The sequence below is a fragment of the Tachypleus tridentatus genome, chromosome 1, assembly GCF_004210375.1.
Source record: "Tachypleus tridentatus isolate NWPU-2018 chromosome 1, ASM421037v1, whole genome shotgun sequence".
Classification (NCBI taxonomy): Eukaryota; Metazoa; Arthropoda; class Merostomata; order Xiphosura; family Limulidae; genus Tachypleus; species Tachypleus tridentatus.
The window spans coordinates 181,519,176-181,535,444 of NC_134825.1; the positions used below are offsets into that span (position 1 = coordinate 181,519,176).

General features: G+C 31.9%; 1 protein-coding gene across 1 annotated transcript in view; it reads right to left on the minus strand.

The window, feature by feature from the left end:
* LOC143231800 (A disintegrin and metalloproteinase with thrombospondin motifs adt-1-like) overlaps positions 1–14,595 on the minus strand; it is a 42,128-nt gene extending 27,533 nt beyond the window's left edge. The window contains exons 1-3 of the mRNA XM_076466468.1: positions 14,400–14,595; positions 11,415–11,481; positions 1,426–1,730 (exon numbers count right to left, since the gene is read on the minus strand). Of these exons, the coding sequence (XP_076322583.1) occupies positions 1,426–1,730; positions 11,415–11,481; positions 14,400–14,447 (420 nt within the window). The 5' untranslated portion in view covers positions 14,448–14,595. The remainder of the gene's footprint in view (positions 1–1,425; positions 1,731–11,414; positions 11,482–14,399) is intronic.
* Positions 14,596–16,269: the final 1,674 nt, after the last annotated feature.

Sequence of the window (16,269 nt, forward strand, 5' to 3'; positions counted from 1 at the left end):
TATTGGCATTACTCACACAAAATATACCCTAAACTATTAACTCTACCAACATAAAAGACACCCTGTTCACAAACACAGTGGAAACATCGTAAACATGGTAGACTATAACTGTGAAGAAAACTGTTTTTAATAATAAACAGATAATCTATAGAAATATAGGGTGTTTTAGAGAGATGTTAAAAACTAAAGAATTTCATAATACAAAATAAACTGACCATGACAAGAAGAGAGATGTTAATACCTGAAGAAGTTCATCATATAAAATAAACTGACATTAACAGAAAGAAAGAATTTAATAACTGAAGAAGTTCATAAAACAGAATAAACTGACCACGACAGGAAGAGAGATGTTAATACCCGAAGAAGTTCATCATATAAAATAAACTGACCACGACAGAAAGAGAGATAGATGTTAATAAGTGAAGAAGCTCATCATACAAAATGAACAGGCCACGACAGCAAGAGGGATAGATGTTAATATCTGACGAAGTTCATCATACAAAATAAACTGACCACGACAGCAAGAGAGAATTTAATAACTGAAGAAGTTCATAAAACAGAATAAACTGACCACGACAGGAAGAGAGATGTTAATACCTGAAGAAGTTCATCATATAAAATAAACTGACATTAACAGAAAGAAAGAATTTAATAAGTGAAGAAATTCATAAAACAGAATAAACTGACCTCGACAGGAAGAGAGATGTTAATACCTGAAGAAGTTCATCATACAAAATAAACTGACCACGACAGCAATAGAGAATTTAATACCTGAAGAAGCTCATCATATAAAATAAACTGACCACGACAGAAAGAGAGATAGATGTTAATATCTGAATAAGTTCATCATACAAAATAAACTGACCACGACAGCAAGAGAGAATTTAATAACTGAAGAAGTTCATAAAACAGAATAAACTGACCACGACAGGAAGAGAGATGTTAATACCTGAAGAAGTTCATCATACAAAATAAACTGACCACGACAGCAAGAGAGAATTTAATACCTGAAGAAGCTCATCATATAAAATAAACTGACCACGACAGAAAGAGAGATAGATGTTAATATCTGAATAAGTTCATCATACAAAATAAACTGACCACGACAGCAAGAGAGAATTTAATAACTGAAGAAGTTCATAAAACAGAATAAACTGACCAGGACAGGAAGAGAGATGTTAATACCTGAAGAAGTGCATCATATAAAATAAACTAACCACGACAGAAAGAGAGATAGATGTTAATATCTGAATAAGTTCATAATACAAAATAAACTGACCACAACAGCAAGAAAGATGTTAATAACTGGAGAATTTGGTAATGCAATATAAACTGACCACAACAACGACACTAATGATGGTGGTTTTAACATAAACTATAGTTTTTATGCGATCATAACGAAGTAAAACTGTAATACAAACATACCATTTTACCATCATCATCACACGTTGACAAAGCTACCTGTCCCCCCTTATCGTTAATAATGCGGCCCGTGAACAAACAAGGGTCATCTGAGGACAACACAGATGGTTGGAAGAACTGTGACGTTCCATCCTTGCGCGTGATAGAAACTGTTAGGTTTGGAAGTGTGAGGTCAGTATTTGGGTTCAACTGGACGTATAGAGTAGTGTTGTTTTTACGTATGGTCATCAGAACTTCTGTCTGATCTAGGCTCCTTCGGTCACGGGTGACATGATGCACTTTAGGGTACACAACCTCATAGTCTGCCTCTAAATGAAAAACAAATTTAAAAAAAATTAGAACCACTCTTCAGTAGCGACACTTCCTGAAGTTCGGGTTTAAGGCGTTTTTTAAATAAGTATCATTTGTTTCTTATAAAGTTTACGGACAGGTGAGAAATGATTTAATTATAATTAATCAACATTAATATTTTATTAGAAGCAGTTCGCAATAATTAATGTATTCTACAGTAAAAAAAATCATAAACAATGCAACAATAGGTAGAAGTAATTACCAGTTAGAGAAATGGAAATCTTGTGTGTAAACCACTATTTTACAGAAATTCGTTTCTAAATTTGCACGCTTGAAACGCTGGACGGATTGTCACTGAATCTGACACGTACACGTTAGGGCTTCCAGAAGGGTTGGCAATTGGTTCTGCCTCCCTATGTCTTCCCACATACGTTAAATTAAGTTGCATTACTCTTCGGAGTACAGACACTTAACAATCTTAAATTGGACAAATTTGAAACGCTGAAACAAATTGAGTTTTTAAAATGTATAATAATAACTAATCGAATTATCCAAGATTGTTTTGAATCTCGCGCAAAGCTACACGAGGGTTATCTGTGCTAGCCGTCCCTAATTTAGCAGTGTAAGACTAGAGGGAAGGCAGCTAATCATCACCACCCACCGCCAATGTTGGGCTACTCTTTTACCAACGAATAGTAGGATTGACCATGACATTATAACGCCCCCACGGCTGAAAGGGCGAGCATGTTTGGTGCGACCGGGATTCGAACAAATCATCCAAGAACTTCAGATGTACAACGCATACTAAAGGGTCGTTTATTATTATATCACAAACAACCATAAAATACACAAAAATTCACGTTTGTGCACATTTAAATCACTTAAACCAGCATACAGCACGACAAATAAGCAAATTTCCAATCAGAACCTCTTGTACAACACGAGAAATAGTCAAAGTGAAAATGATCCAATTAAAATCTGTTGCACAGTGAAACAGCGCGGCAAATCTTCAATCACATATTACTGTCCAATCACCTTTGACAGTACCTTCTTCATACACATCAAGATCTGCAAACGAATCACAGTTAGGCCATAAAGCCTAGAACATAATAGCATTCACTTAACGTTACTGTGCCTTTGAATTCAGGGTTCGATATTCGTTTCTTAAGAAGAGGGTTAGTTATTGGTTTGATGTAAAGCTAAATTTTGGTTACTACTTGCCCCACAACTAGACAACTTACATTATATTGTTCATAAACACAGATACAACTGTTAGAAAACATACCAACACCAGGATGTGGATGTTACTGTTACACTTATCACTCTTATTGGATTTGGTTTAGTAATAGGCAGGGCATGGTCTAATTGCTAATGTGGTCAAGCTAGTAATTGAACAGATCCTCATTCGTGCCCTGTTGCCGCAATAGCATATTCTGCACTTCAGCAACATGTCTATAAACAAGTAAGAATGAAACACAAATGTTGTCCACAAACAAACAAGAATAACACTATGTAACAAATTGTTTACTTTTACTTGTTCCTGGACAGAAAGTGTTATTTCCCAATTGCTTATGCCTAAAGTAAATGGAAAAAGACCTATTTTTGTCTTTTCAAACTTAGCTTTTGTGATCTGGAAGCGTATAAAGAAAACATGATCGGAGACTATATTTGGAGGCTGATACGTGAAAGTGATTTACATTACAGTCGCAAATATCAAAAAAACTACTCACTTCTAAACATTTCTGTATAACTTTAGTATAAATACATGTAAATCTTGATTCATATGTTGTTTTATTCAGACTTTATGTAAATGAAAATGTACAAATTTATCCGTTCTTACATAGAAAATAGGTTAATTTCTAAATTTCATTATCCAGATCACAAAAGCAAAGTTTGAAGGGAATAATGGCCATTTTCTGTACTTTTACAACATAAGCAATTAAGAAATAACACATACTATCCAGGAAAAAAAATTATGTTATATAGTGTTATTTGTGTTACGTAGTGTTATTTGTGTTACATCATGTAATCCGTACTTGATTGTAAATGAAAAAGAATAATCAATACATGTCTGAAAACAAGCTAGAATATTCCACACGTCTGTAAACACACATGAATGATCAATACATTATCTGTTAACACGCAAGAATAAATCACGCATAATGTCTGTAAACAAGCGAGAATAATTCATACAAGTTGTCCGTAAACAAGCAAAAAATTCCAGTATTCGGTTTCTGTAAAAACAGAAAAATAATCCATACATGGTGTCTCTTAACACGCAAGAATAATCCGAACATGTTGTCTCTAAACAAGAGAGGATAATTCATGCATGTTGTCTGTAAATAAGCAAGAACAATCAATACACGTTGTCCGTGGACAATCAAGAATAATCCATACATAATGTCTGTAAAAAAGAAAGAAAAATCCACAAATGTTGTCTTTAAACAAGAAAGAATAATCAGTATATGTTGTCTCTAAAGAAGCAAGAATAATCAGTATATGTTGTCTCTAAAGAAGCAAGAATAATCAGTATATGTTGTCTATAAACAAAAAAGAATAGTTATTACATGTTATCTGTAAACAAGGAAGAATAAATCGTACATATTGTCTGCAAACAACCAAGAATGATCAAGTCATGTCCTCTGTAAACAAGCAAGAATAATAAATACATGTTATCGGTAAACAATAAAAAATAATCAGTATATGTTGTCTGTAAACAAGCAAGAATAATCCAAACATGTCGTCCATAAAGAAGCAAGAATAATCCAAACATGTTGTCCGTAAACAAGCAAGAATAATCCAAACATGTTGTACGTAAACAAGCAAGAATAATCCAAACATGTTGTCCGTAAACAAGCAAGAATAATCCAAACATTTTGTTTGTAAGCAAGCAAGAATAATTCATACATGTTGTCTGCAAACTAGCAATGATATTCCACACATATTAGCTGTAAACAATCAAGAATAATAAGCATATGTTGTCTGTAATAAAGCAACAATAATTCTTACAAGATGTCTCCAAACAACCAAGAATAATGAATACATGTAGTCTGTAAACAATCAAGAATAATTCGTACATATTGTCTGTAAAAAATCAAGAATAATTCAAACATGTTGTCTGTAAACAAGCAAGAATAATCCACACACAGTGTCTGTAAACAAACAAAAATGATCCACCTATGTTGTCTTTAAAAGTAAGAATAATCAGTATATGTTGTCTGTAAACAATCAAGAATAATTCGTACATAGTGTTTGTAAACTAGAAAAGATATTCAACACATATTAACTGTAAACAATCAAGAATAATTCGTACATAGTGTTTGTAAACAAGCAAGCATAATCCACAAGAGTTATCTGTAAACAAGCAAAAATAATCCAGACATAGTGTCTGTAAACAAGCAAAAATAATCCAGACATAGTGTCTGTAAACAAGCGAAAATAATCTACATGTGTTGTCTTTTAAAAAGCAGGAATAATTAGTATATGTTGTGTGTAAAAAAGCAAGAATAATTCTTGCATGTTTTCTGTAAACAAGCAGTAATAATCCACAGGTGGAGTTTGTACACAAGCAAGTATAATGAACAAATGTTGTCCTTAAACAAGCAAGCATAATGAACAAATGTTGTCCTTAAACAAGCAAGCATAATGAACAAATGTTGTCCTTAAACAAGCAAGCATAATGAACAAATGTTGTCCATAAACAAGCAAGAATAATGAACAAATGTTGTCCTTAAACAAGCAAGCATAATGAACAAATGTTGTCCTTAAACAAGCAATAATAATGAACAAATGTTGTCCTTAAACAAGCAAGCATAATGAACAAATGTTGTCCTTAAACAAGCAAGAATAATGGACAAATGTTGTCCTTAAACAAGCAAGAATAATGAACAAATGTTGGACATAAACAACCAAGAATAATGAACAAATGTTGTCCTTAAACAAGCAAGAATAATCAATATATGTCTTCTGTAAACAAACAACAATAATCAATACACGTTGTTTGTAAACAGGCAAAAATAATCCGTACATGTTGTCTGTAAACAAGCAACAATAATTCATACATGTTGTCTGTAAACAAGCAACAATAATTCATAAACATGTTTGATAAGTTGTACTTGTGTGACGACATAGCTAACGTTTTTACTATTTATTTTAGTTAAACTGTCTTACACATAGTACCACATATTACTGTGTGAGCTGTGAGTCTGTCTACATTATAATCAGCACATGTTATCTGTAACCCTACAGTACAATCAACACATGTTGTCTGTAAACCTACAGTATAATCAACACATGTTGTCTGTAAACCTACAGTATAATCAACACATGTTGTCTGTAAACCTAGAGTATAATCAACACATGTTGTCTGTAACCCTACAGTATAATCAACACATGTTTGTAAACCTACAGTATAACAAACACATGTTGTCTGTAAACCTACAGTATAATCAACACATGTTGTCTGTAACCCTACAGTATAATCAACACATGTTGTCTGTAAACCTACAGTATAATCAACACATGTTGTCTGTAAACCTAGAGTATAATCAACACATGTTGTCTGTAACCCTACAGTATAATCAACACATGTTGTCTGTAAACCTACAGTATAATCAACACATGTTATCTGTAACCCTACAGTATAATCAACACATGTTGTCTGTAAACCTACAGTATAATCAACACATGTTGTCTGTAAACCTACAGTATAATCAACACATGTTGTCTGTAAACCTACAGTATAATCAACACATGTTGTCTGTAACCCTACAGTATAATCAACACATGTTTGTAAACCTACAGTATAACAAACACATGTTGTCTGTAAACCTACAGTATAATCAACACATGTTGTCTGTAAACCTACAGTATAATCAACACATGTTGTCTGTAAACCTACAGTATAATCAACACATGTTGTCTGTAACCCTACAGTATAACCAACACATGTTTGTAAACCTACAGTATAACAAACACATGTTGTCTGTAAACCTACAGTATAATCAACACATGTTGTCTGTAAACCGACAGTATAATCAACACATGTTGTTTGTAAACCTACAGTATAATCAACACATGTTGTCTGTAACCCTACAGTATAATCAACACATGTTGTCTGTAACCCTACAGTATAATCAACACATGTTGTTTGTAAACCTACAGTATAATCCCATTACAGACCATATATTCTTGTACTTTACTTTCTCATATGGATCACATTTTATGTTGTTAACCACTTACAAGTGTTATCTGCTACTGGATAACTCGGAGACATACTTTCACACCAGATATTAACCTGAATACACTATAGTTGGTAGTTTACCTTCATCCCAGTATTGACATGAATACATTATAATTAGTAGTTTTCTTTCACACCACTATTGACATGAATACATTACAGTTAGTAATTTACTTTCACACCAGATATTAATTAAATACACTATAGTTAGTAGTTTAATTTCACACCAGATATTGACCTAGATACACTACAGTTAGTAGTTTACTTTCACACAATATATTAACCCGGATACACTATAGTTAATAGTTTTCTTTCACACAATATACTGACATAAATACACTATAGTTAATAGTTTTCTTTCACACAATATACTGACATAAATACACTATAGTTAGTAGTTTACTTTCACACAATATACTGACATAAATACACTATAGTTAGTAGTTTACTTCACACAATATACTGACACAAATACACTACAGTTAGTAGTTTACTTTCACACAATATACTGACATAAATACACTATAGTTTGTAGTTTACTTTCACACAATATACTGACATAAATACACTACAGTTAGTAGTTTACTTTCACACAATATACTGACCTGGATACACTATAGTTAGTAGTTTACTTTCACACAATATACTGACATAAATACACTACAGTTAGTAGTTTACTTTCACACAATATACTGACATAAATACACTACAGTTAGTAGTTTACTTTCACACAATATACTGACATAAATACACCATAGTTAGTAGTTTACTTTCACACAATATACTGACATAAATACACCATAGTTAGTAGTTTACTTTCACACAATATATTGACCCGGATACACTATAGTTAGTAGTTTACTTTCACACAATATATTGACCTAGATACACTACAGGTAGTAGTTTACTTTCACACAATATATTGACATGAATACACTGCAGTTAGTAGTTTACTTTCACACAATATATTGACCTAGATACACTACAGTTAGTAGTTTACTTTCACACAATATATTAACCTGGATACACTATAGTTAATAGTTTTCTTTCACACAATATACTGACATAAATACACTATAGTTAGTAGTTTACTTTCACACAATATACTGACATAAATACACTACAGTTAGTAGTTTACTTTCACACAATATATTGACCTGGATACACTACAGTTAGTAGTTTACTTTCACACAATATATTAACCTGGATACACTATAGTTAATAGTTTTCTTTCACACAATATACTGACATAAATACACTATAGTTAGTAGTTTACTTTCACACAATATACTGACATAAATACACTACAGTTAGTAGTTTACTTTCACACAATATACTGACCTGGATACACTATAGTTAGTAGTTTACTTTCACACAATATACTGACATAATACACTACAGTTAGTAGTTTACTTTCACACAATATATTGACCTGGATACACTATAGTTAGTAGTTTACTTTCACACAATATACTGACATAAATACACTATAGTTTGTAGTTTACTTTCACACCAAATATTGACCTGGATACGCTTCAATGATCCCCTTGACCTTTATTACAACAACTATGCCGAGTTTTGAAACCCTGACTCATGTGTTCTTACAACACTGACAGAGTTAACAACGGGATGTTTCTCTCCACGTAAGGATTTCCCGTCCAAAATATCTTTATCATTCGGTGATTGTATGTAATCCGTATTTAATTTGTTCGACGTCACATCCGAAGAAATAGAAATTTAATACACATAACTATCGACTTAACATGAAATTATAAGCAAATACATATTAAATATATATTAAACATACTCCAGTTTTACAAGGGTGTTAGCCTCTAGTGCGGCCTTATAAAAACAATTAATGAAATATACAAATGAATATATGTATATACATAGTTTTTCCATATTTATACATTAGCTTTACTGCTGAGTTTATATAGACTAATCGAACGATTTGTACGAACCAGATAAAAACTTATTCAAAGTAGAAAAATTGAACAAAACAGCACCTGGTGGCAAAATATTGATAAAACATTCAGCACAATTAATCGAAATAAATAAATAAATTTATTTTACGAGCATTTCTTGTTCCCCTATGTTTTAGTCTACAATAAAATTATAAAACGTCGTTAATTTAAAGTTTAAAATAATTTATCATAATATTTATACTTGTTTAAAAAAGTAAAATCGATAATTATATTTACTGTTGTTACACGCTTCTTTCACACGTGTCTCGTGAAGTGTGCTTTTAATGCCATTTCGGACACGTTGACGTTAATAAGAAAGGATCGGTAAACTTCGATGACACGGCGAGTGCGACACATACTTATCTACAATAATGGATTATTGACTCAAGTCCGAAACGAAGTTCCAGGGTTCAAACCTACGTTATATCATTGAACACGTTATAAAATGACTCAGCTAAGATTACGGTGGGTTCTATTTGCTGGTTTCCCTTCGGTTGATATTTAGAAATCCTTAACTATTTCATCCAGGTGTCACGCACTGGTGACTTTCATATTAAAAACTTGATAATATCTTCTTGAAATGTTTTGGAGTAATGTAGTTTACAAAAGATGTAATTACCAAATATTTGTTAAATTACAGGTAGCTGGTAGAGTTACACGATGACGTACGCCATGTTAGAGACTTCCACAGTATGTTCCATGGTACTTCTCACTGACGTGTCACATAGAAAAGTTGTCATATTTGCTTTGTTTCAGGTATTTGTGCAAAGCTAGACCAGAGCTGAGGCAGTCCCTAAGGTTTAATTAATAAAGCCAGACCAGAGCTATGGTAGTCCCTAAGGTTTAATTAATAAAGCCAGACCAGAGCTATGGTAGTCCCTAAGGTTTAATTAATAAAGCCAGACCAGAGCTATTGTATTCCCTAAAGTTTAATTAATAAAGCTAGACCAGAGCTATGGTAGTCCCTAAGGTTTAATTAATAAAGCTAGACTAGAGCTATTGTAGTCCCTAAAGTTTAATTAATAAAGCCATACCAGAGCTATTGTAGTCCCTAAAGTTTAATTAATAAAGCCATACCAGAGCTATTGTACTCTCTAAGGTTTAATTAATAAAGCTAGACCAGAGCTATATTAGTTTCTATGTTTGAACTAATGATGCTAGACCAAAGCTATGGTTGTCTTTAAGTGTGAAATAATAGTATAGAAGTAAAGCATCAGTTTAACACCGTTATCAACGATACTGTCACTCTTATATCGCACCTGAGTATCTAAAGTGTGAAATAATAGTATAGAAGTAAAGCATCAGTTTAACACCGTTATCAACGATACTGTCACTCTTATATCGCACCTGAGTATCTAAAGTGTGAAATAATAGTATAGAAGTAAAGCATCAATTTAACACCGTTATCAACGATACTGTCACTCTTATATCGCACCTGAGTGTCTAAAGTGTGAAATAATAGTATAGAAGTAAAGCATCAATTTAACACCGTTATCAACGATACTGTCACTCTTATATCGCACCTGAGTGTCTAAAGTGTGAAATAATAGTATAGAAGTAAAGCATCAATTTAACACCGTTATCAACGATACTGTCACTCTTATATCGCACCTGAGTGTCCAAAGTGTGAAATAATAGTATAGAAGTAAAGCATCAATTTAACACCGTTATCAACGATACTGTCACTCTTATATCGCACCTGAGTGTCTAAAGTGTGAAATAATAGTATAGAAGTAAAGCATCAATTTAACACCGTTATCAACGATACTGTCACTCTTATATCGCACCTGAGTGTCCAAAGTGTGAAATAATAGTATAGAAGTAAAGCATCAATTTAACACCATTATCAACGATACTGTCACTCTTATATCGCACCTGAGTGTCTAAAGTGTGAAATAATAGTACAGAAGTAAAGCATCAGTTTAACACCGTTATCAACGATACTGTCACTCTTATATCGCACCTGAGTGTCTAAAGTGTGAAATAATAGTACAGAAGTAAAGCATCAATTTATCACCGTTATCAACGATACTGTCACTCTTATATCGCACCTGAGTGTCTATAGTGTGAAATAATAGTATAGAAGTAAAGCATCAATTTAACACCGTTATCAACGATATTGTCACTCTTATATCGCACCTGAGTGTCTAAAGTGTGAAATAATAGTATAGAAGTAAAGCATCAATTTAACACCGTTATCAACGATACTGTCACTCTTATATCGCACCTGAGTGTCTAAAGTGTAAAGTGCAAGTGTACAATAACGAAACTCAAACCACGAACCTTCAGATCAATAGTTTGGCCTGTTAACAACAAGCCACATCCAAACCTAAATTGCTGTGACACGTTCTTCTGGTGTAATTTTTAATGTTTTAGTTTTGAAAATGTGGATATAACTGTTCATGCAGATCTGTGATAGGTGTAATCATTAGAGAACACCAAGGTCGTATAGTTAAAACTGTTTATATCAACAAAACGACTTTGATTATGTTTCTTACCGATAGGATCTTCACCCAGCCATTCCATCCGGGGTTGAAGAGCCACAACTTGTTTATCTACCAGAAGCTACAAGAAGTAAACATGTAATCATTAAACATAATGTAAAAAACAACAAACAGATAAAGTTGAGTACGTTGTGTTAACATTTTCCTGAAAAAGCAAATAATAATGTCATACAACAACCATGACCGGTGGAACGGAATGTATCAGCACTACATTTGGACATTGTTTGGCGTGTCATAGGTGGAATATTGACATCAAAAACTGGCAGGGGTTTATGACAGCTATTTCCGACGGAAAATCTTCCTGCACTCAGATCGTAAAGATGTGTTCAGATCGAAGATTTATTAAAAATATTCTTACAGTCAGATCTTATGACGTAGTCTTTTGTAATAGAAGATGACCGTGAAGACATGGACCGCAACTACGTGATGAAACTCCAAAGTCGTTTTAATATGACGTAATTACCTTCTACAATTGTGTGTTGAGAAACTATCTGTAGAACAAAGAAAATGTTTTAATTTTTTATATTGGAAACCTGTGTGAAATCAAATGAGTCTTTATCCTAAGAACAAAAATATAACAGTTTTTGTAATATTATTTATACTGACCTTAAACCTAGCATAATATTATAACATTTTTTGTGACAAATATTTAGTTGTTATGTTTTATCGTTGTATTTCTGATCGTTTGTTCTATTAATAGTATTGATTATTGTTTATTATCTACATGACACATTTACCGCATATCTTACTATAATATATTTGTTGATTGATTATTGTTTATTATCTACATGACACATTTACCGTATATCTTACTATAATATATTTGTTGATTGATTATTGTTTATTATCTACATGACACATTTACCGCATATCTTACTATAATATATTTGTTGATTGATTATTGTTTATTATCTACATGACACATTTACCGTATATCTTACTATAATATATTTGTTGATTGATTATTGTTTATTATCGACATGACACATTTACCGTATATCTTACTATAATATATTTGTTGATTGATTATTGTTTATTATCTACATGACACATTTACCGCATATCTTACTATAATATATTTGTTGATTGATTATTGTTTATTATCTACATGACACATTTACCGCATATCTTACTATAATATATTTGTTGATTGATTATTGTTTATTATCTACATGACACATTTACCGTATATCTTACTGTAATATATTTGTTGATTGATTATTGTTTATTATCTACATGACACATTTACCGCATATCTTACTGTAATATATTTGTTGATTGATTATTGTTTATTATCTACATGACACATTTACCGCATATCTTACTGTAATATATTTGTTGATTGATTATTGTTTATTACTATAATATATTTGTTGATTGATTATTGTTTATTATCTACATGACACATTTACCGCATATCTTACTGTAATATATTTGTTGATTGATTATTGTTTATTACTATAATATATTTGTTGATTGATTATTGTTTATTATCTACATGACACATTTACCGCATATCTTACTGTAATATATTTGTTGATTGATTATTGTTTATTATCTACATGACACATTTACCGCATATCTTACTGTAATATATTTGTTGATTGATTATTGTTTATTATCAACATGACACATTTACCGCATATCTTACTATAATATATTTGTTGATTGATTATTGTTTATTATCAACATGACTCATTTACCTCATATCTTACTATAATATATTTGTTGATTGATTATTGTTTATTATCAACATGACACATTTACCGCATATCTTACTATAATATATTTGTTGATTGATTATTGTTTATTATCTACATAACACATTTACCGCATATCTTACTATAATATATTTGTTGATTGATTATTGTTTATTATCAACATGACTCATTTACCGCATATCTTACTATAATATATTTGTTGATTGATTATTGTTTATTATCTACATAACACATTTACCGCATATCTTACTATAATATATTTGTTGATTGATTATTGTTTATTATCTACATGACACATTTACCGCATATCTTACTATAATATATTTGTTGATTGATTATTGTTTATTATCTACATGACACATTTACCGCATATCTTACTATAATATATTTGTTGATTGATTATTGTTTATTATCTACATGACACATTTACCGCATATCTTACTATAATATATTTGTTGATTGATTATTGTTTATTATCAACATGACACATTTACCGCATATCTTACTGTAATATATTTGTTGTTTATTTTACGAATTTGTTTAGTATTTGGATTTAAAACTGAACTAACATCTCCAAAACTAAACATTTTAGTTGATATATTATTAGGATCCTAGTTGAAACTTTTATTAATACCAAACTGAAGTAACGGTGTATTCTAATTAGTGTAAGTTTATGTTTGTGTAAGTTAGGAATAAGAATGGATATGTTAATGTTTAGTTCTAACTTACATGCACAACATAGTTTCGACAAAAAGTGTTTGCTAGTTAGTTTTATAACTAAACTGATTTACCACGTAAATTGAATGTGATATTTTAACCTAGGTCATACTTTGTGATATTTCTAGATAAGACAGGGTGATCTTTCATATTAGTGAGATTTTGAACCCGCAATAAATTATCTACATGGCTCCAATTCCCAAAAAGCTACTCGTAAGCTGTGTACTAGTTAGGCCAGAAGGAAAGCAACCAATCAACACCACCCGTCGTCAAGTCTTGAACTACTCTTGTCAGATCAGTCTCACTGTCACTCTTATAATGCATCACGCACCCCTAAATGCTGAGAGAGATTTTGTCCGTAATTTTGTGTTTGGCGGTAACCATGGAAACTCCGACCCACAGTTCGGCAAGCTCGCTCACTAGGTAAGAGGTGGAAGATATTTTATATTTTCTTGTATGCTCTATTAACCAATAAAAGTGATATTTTTAGTTGCTAACCGTTTTCGGACTCATGTAAATATCAATAAATGTTTAAACTCACCATGAACAGAAGTAGTCCAAGTCCTTTTGTCATATCTTGAACACCCATGACTACCCCACGAGCCAGGCTAAACTAATACAAAACAGATGGCCAAACACGGCGGGTTACTGGTCCACTGAGAACCTAAACTCGCACCTGTTGGTTCCAACCCGTCATCATATAGCCAATGAGGATCTCTAACACGTAACAAGGAGAAACTGCACCTATAAGAGTATTTATATGTGCTCCTACCTACACGGAAATCACATATTTATATGTTTATGTGATCTGTCAGATCCTTCAAAGGTAGTAATATCTGAAACACCATCATTGTTGTGTTATTAGTACGTCACATAAAGCGCTGTATTATAATCTCGAACCGTATTTCCTCCTCGAATCACGAAAACAGAGGAAACGTTGAACAAAGGTGAAAATGTTTCTTTTGATGACACAAAGTCTCTCGCCTTCCGTTTTTCATAGAATTTTGATACAGCTCAAAATATTGGTCACATGCCAACAAAAAGCGTTACGTAGTTATGTTTTAACATCTTCCCATGTAGGTTACAACACAGATATTAAACAACGAAAAACGATAGAACAGAGAATCCTTCCCGCTAGTCTGTCTCCAAATAAAATACTGGTCGTCATCGTGTAGAGAAAACGTCACTTATCAAAATTCACACTCGATGGTAAAAGGGTTAAAAATAGGTGGAATCGAGTTCTTATTTTGATGTCACTTTCTTAACGGTGTTGGTTAAAATGTTGGATATGTAGCATATGTATGTACTTATTATATTGCATTGTTAGATTATTCTATGGACTTAGAACTAGCTTAAATATTCTCGGTTCCCGGAAGGAAGAGTAACAAGTCTATGGACTTGCATTCCTAAGATCCGGGGTTCGATTCCTAGCGATAGACAGGGCAGTTGGCTCAATGTGGCATTCCTAAAAAATAAACATACTCAGGGGGTGTTGCTGGAATTATAACCAAACACATGGATGACAGAAATAAGATGAAGAGTTCAAATCATTATAAGTTTTTATTCCAAGCTACAGTTAGGAAAGTTATTTTTTAAAACAGAAAAGATGTTTAGATCACTGATGCGATCAGTTTAAACAACAGTTTTGACAGCAATGTGAACGAAACCTGTTTTTTTAATTCTTCCTTATTGTGAAAGCAGTAACTTGTAACAAAAAACAAACTTATTGTGAAAGCTGTAACTTGTAACAAAACATACTTATTGTGAAAGCTGTAACTTGTAAACAAAAATAAACTTATTGTGAAAGCTGTAACTTGTAACAAAAAAACAAACTTATTGTGAAAGCTGTAACTTGTAACAAAAATACATATTATTGTGAAAGCTGCGACTTGTAACAAAACAATACTTATTGTGAAAGCTGTAACTTGTAACAAAAACAAACTTATTATTGAAAGATGTAACTTGTAATAAAAAACATACTTATTGTGAAAGCTGTAACTTGTAAAAAAAAACAAACTTATTATTGAAAGCTGTAACTTGTAACAAAAAACAATACTTATTGTGAGAAGCTGTAACTTGTAACAAAAAAACAAACTTATTGTGAAAGCTGTAACTTGTAAAAAAAAACAAACTTATTGTGAAAGCTGTAACTTGTAATAAAATAAACTTATTATTAAGAAGCTGTAACTTGTGAAACAAAACAATACTTATTGTGAAAGCTGTAACTTGTAATAAAAAACAAACTTATTGTAAAAGCTGTAACTTGTAACAACAAACAAACTTATTGTGAAAGCTGTAACTTGTAACAAAAACTAAACTTATTGTGAAAGCTGTAACTTGTAACAAAAAACAAACTTATTGTGAAAGCTGTAACTGTAACAACAAAACAATACTTATTGTGAAAGCTGTGA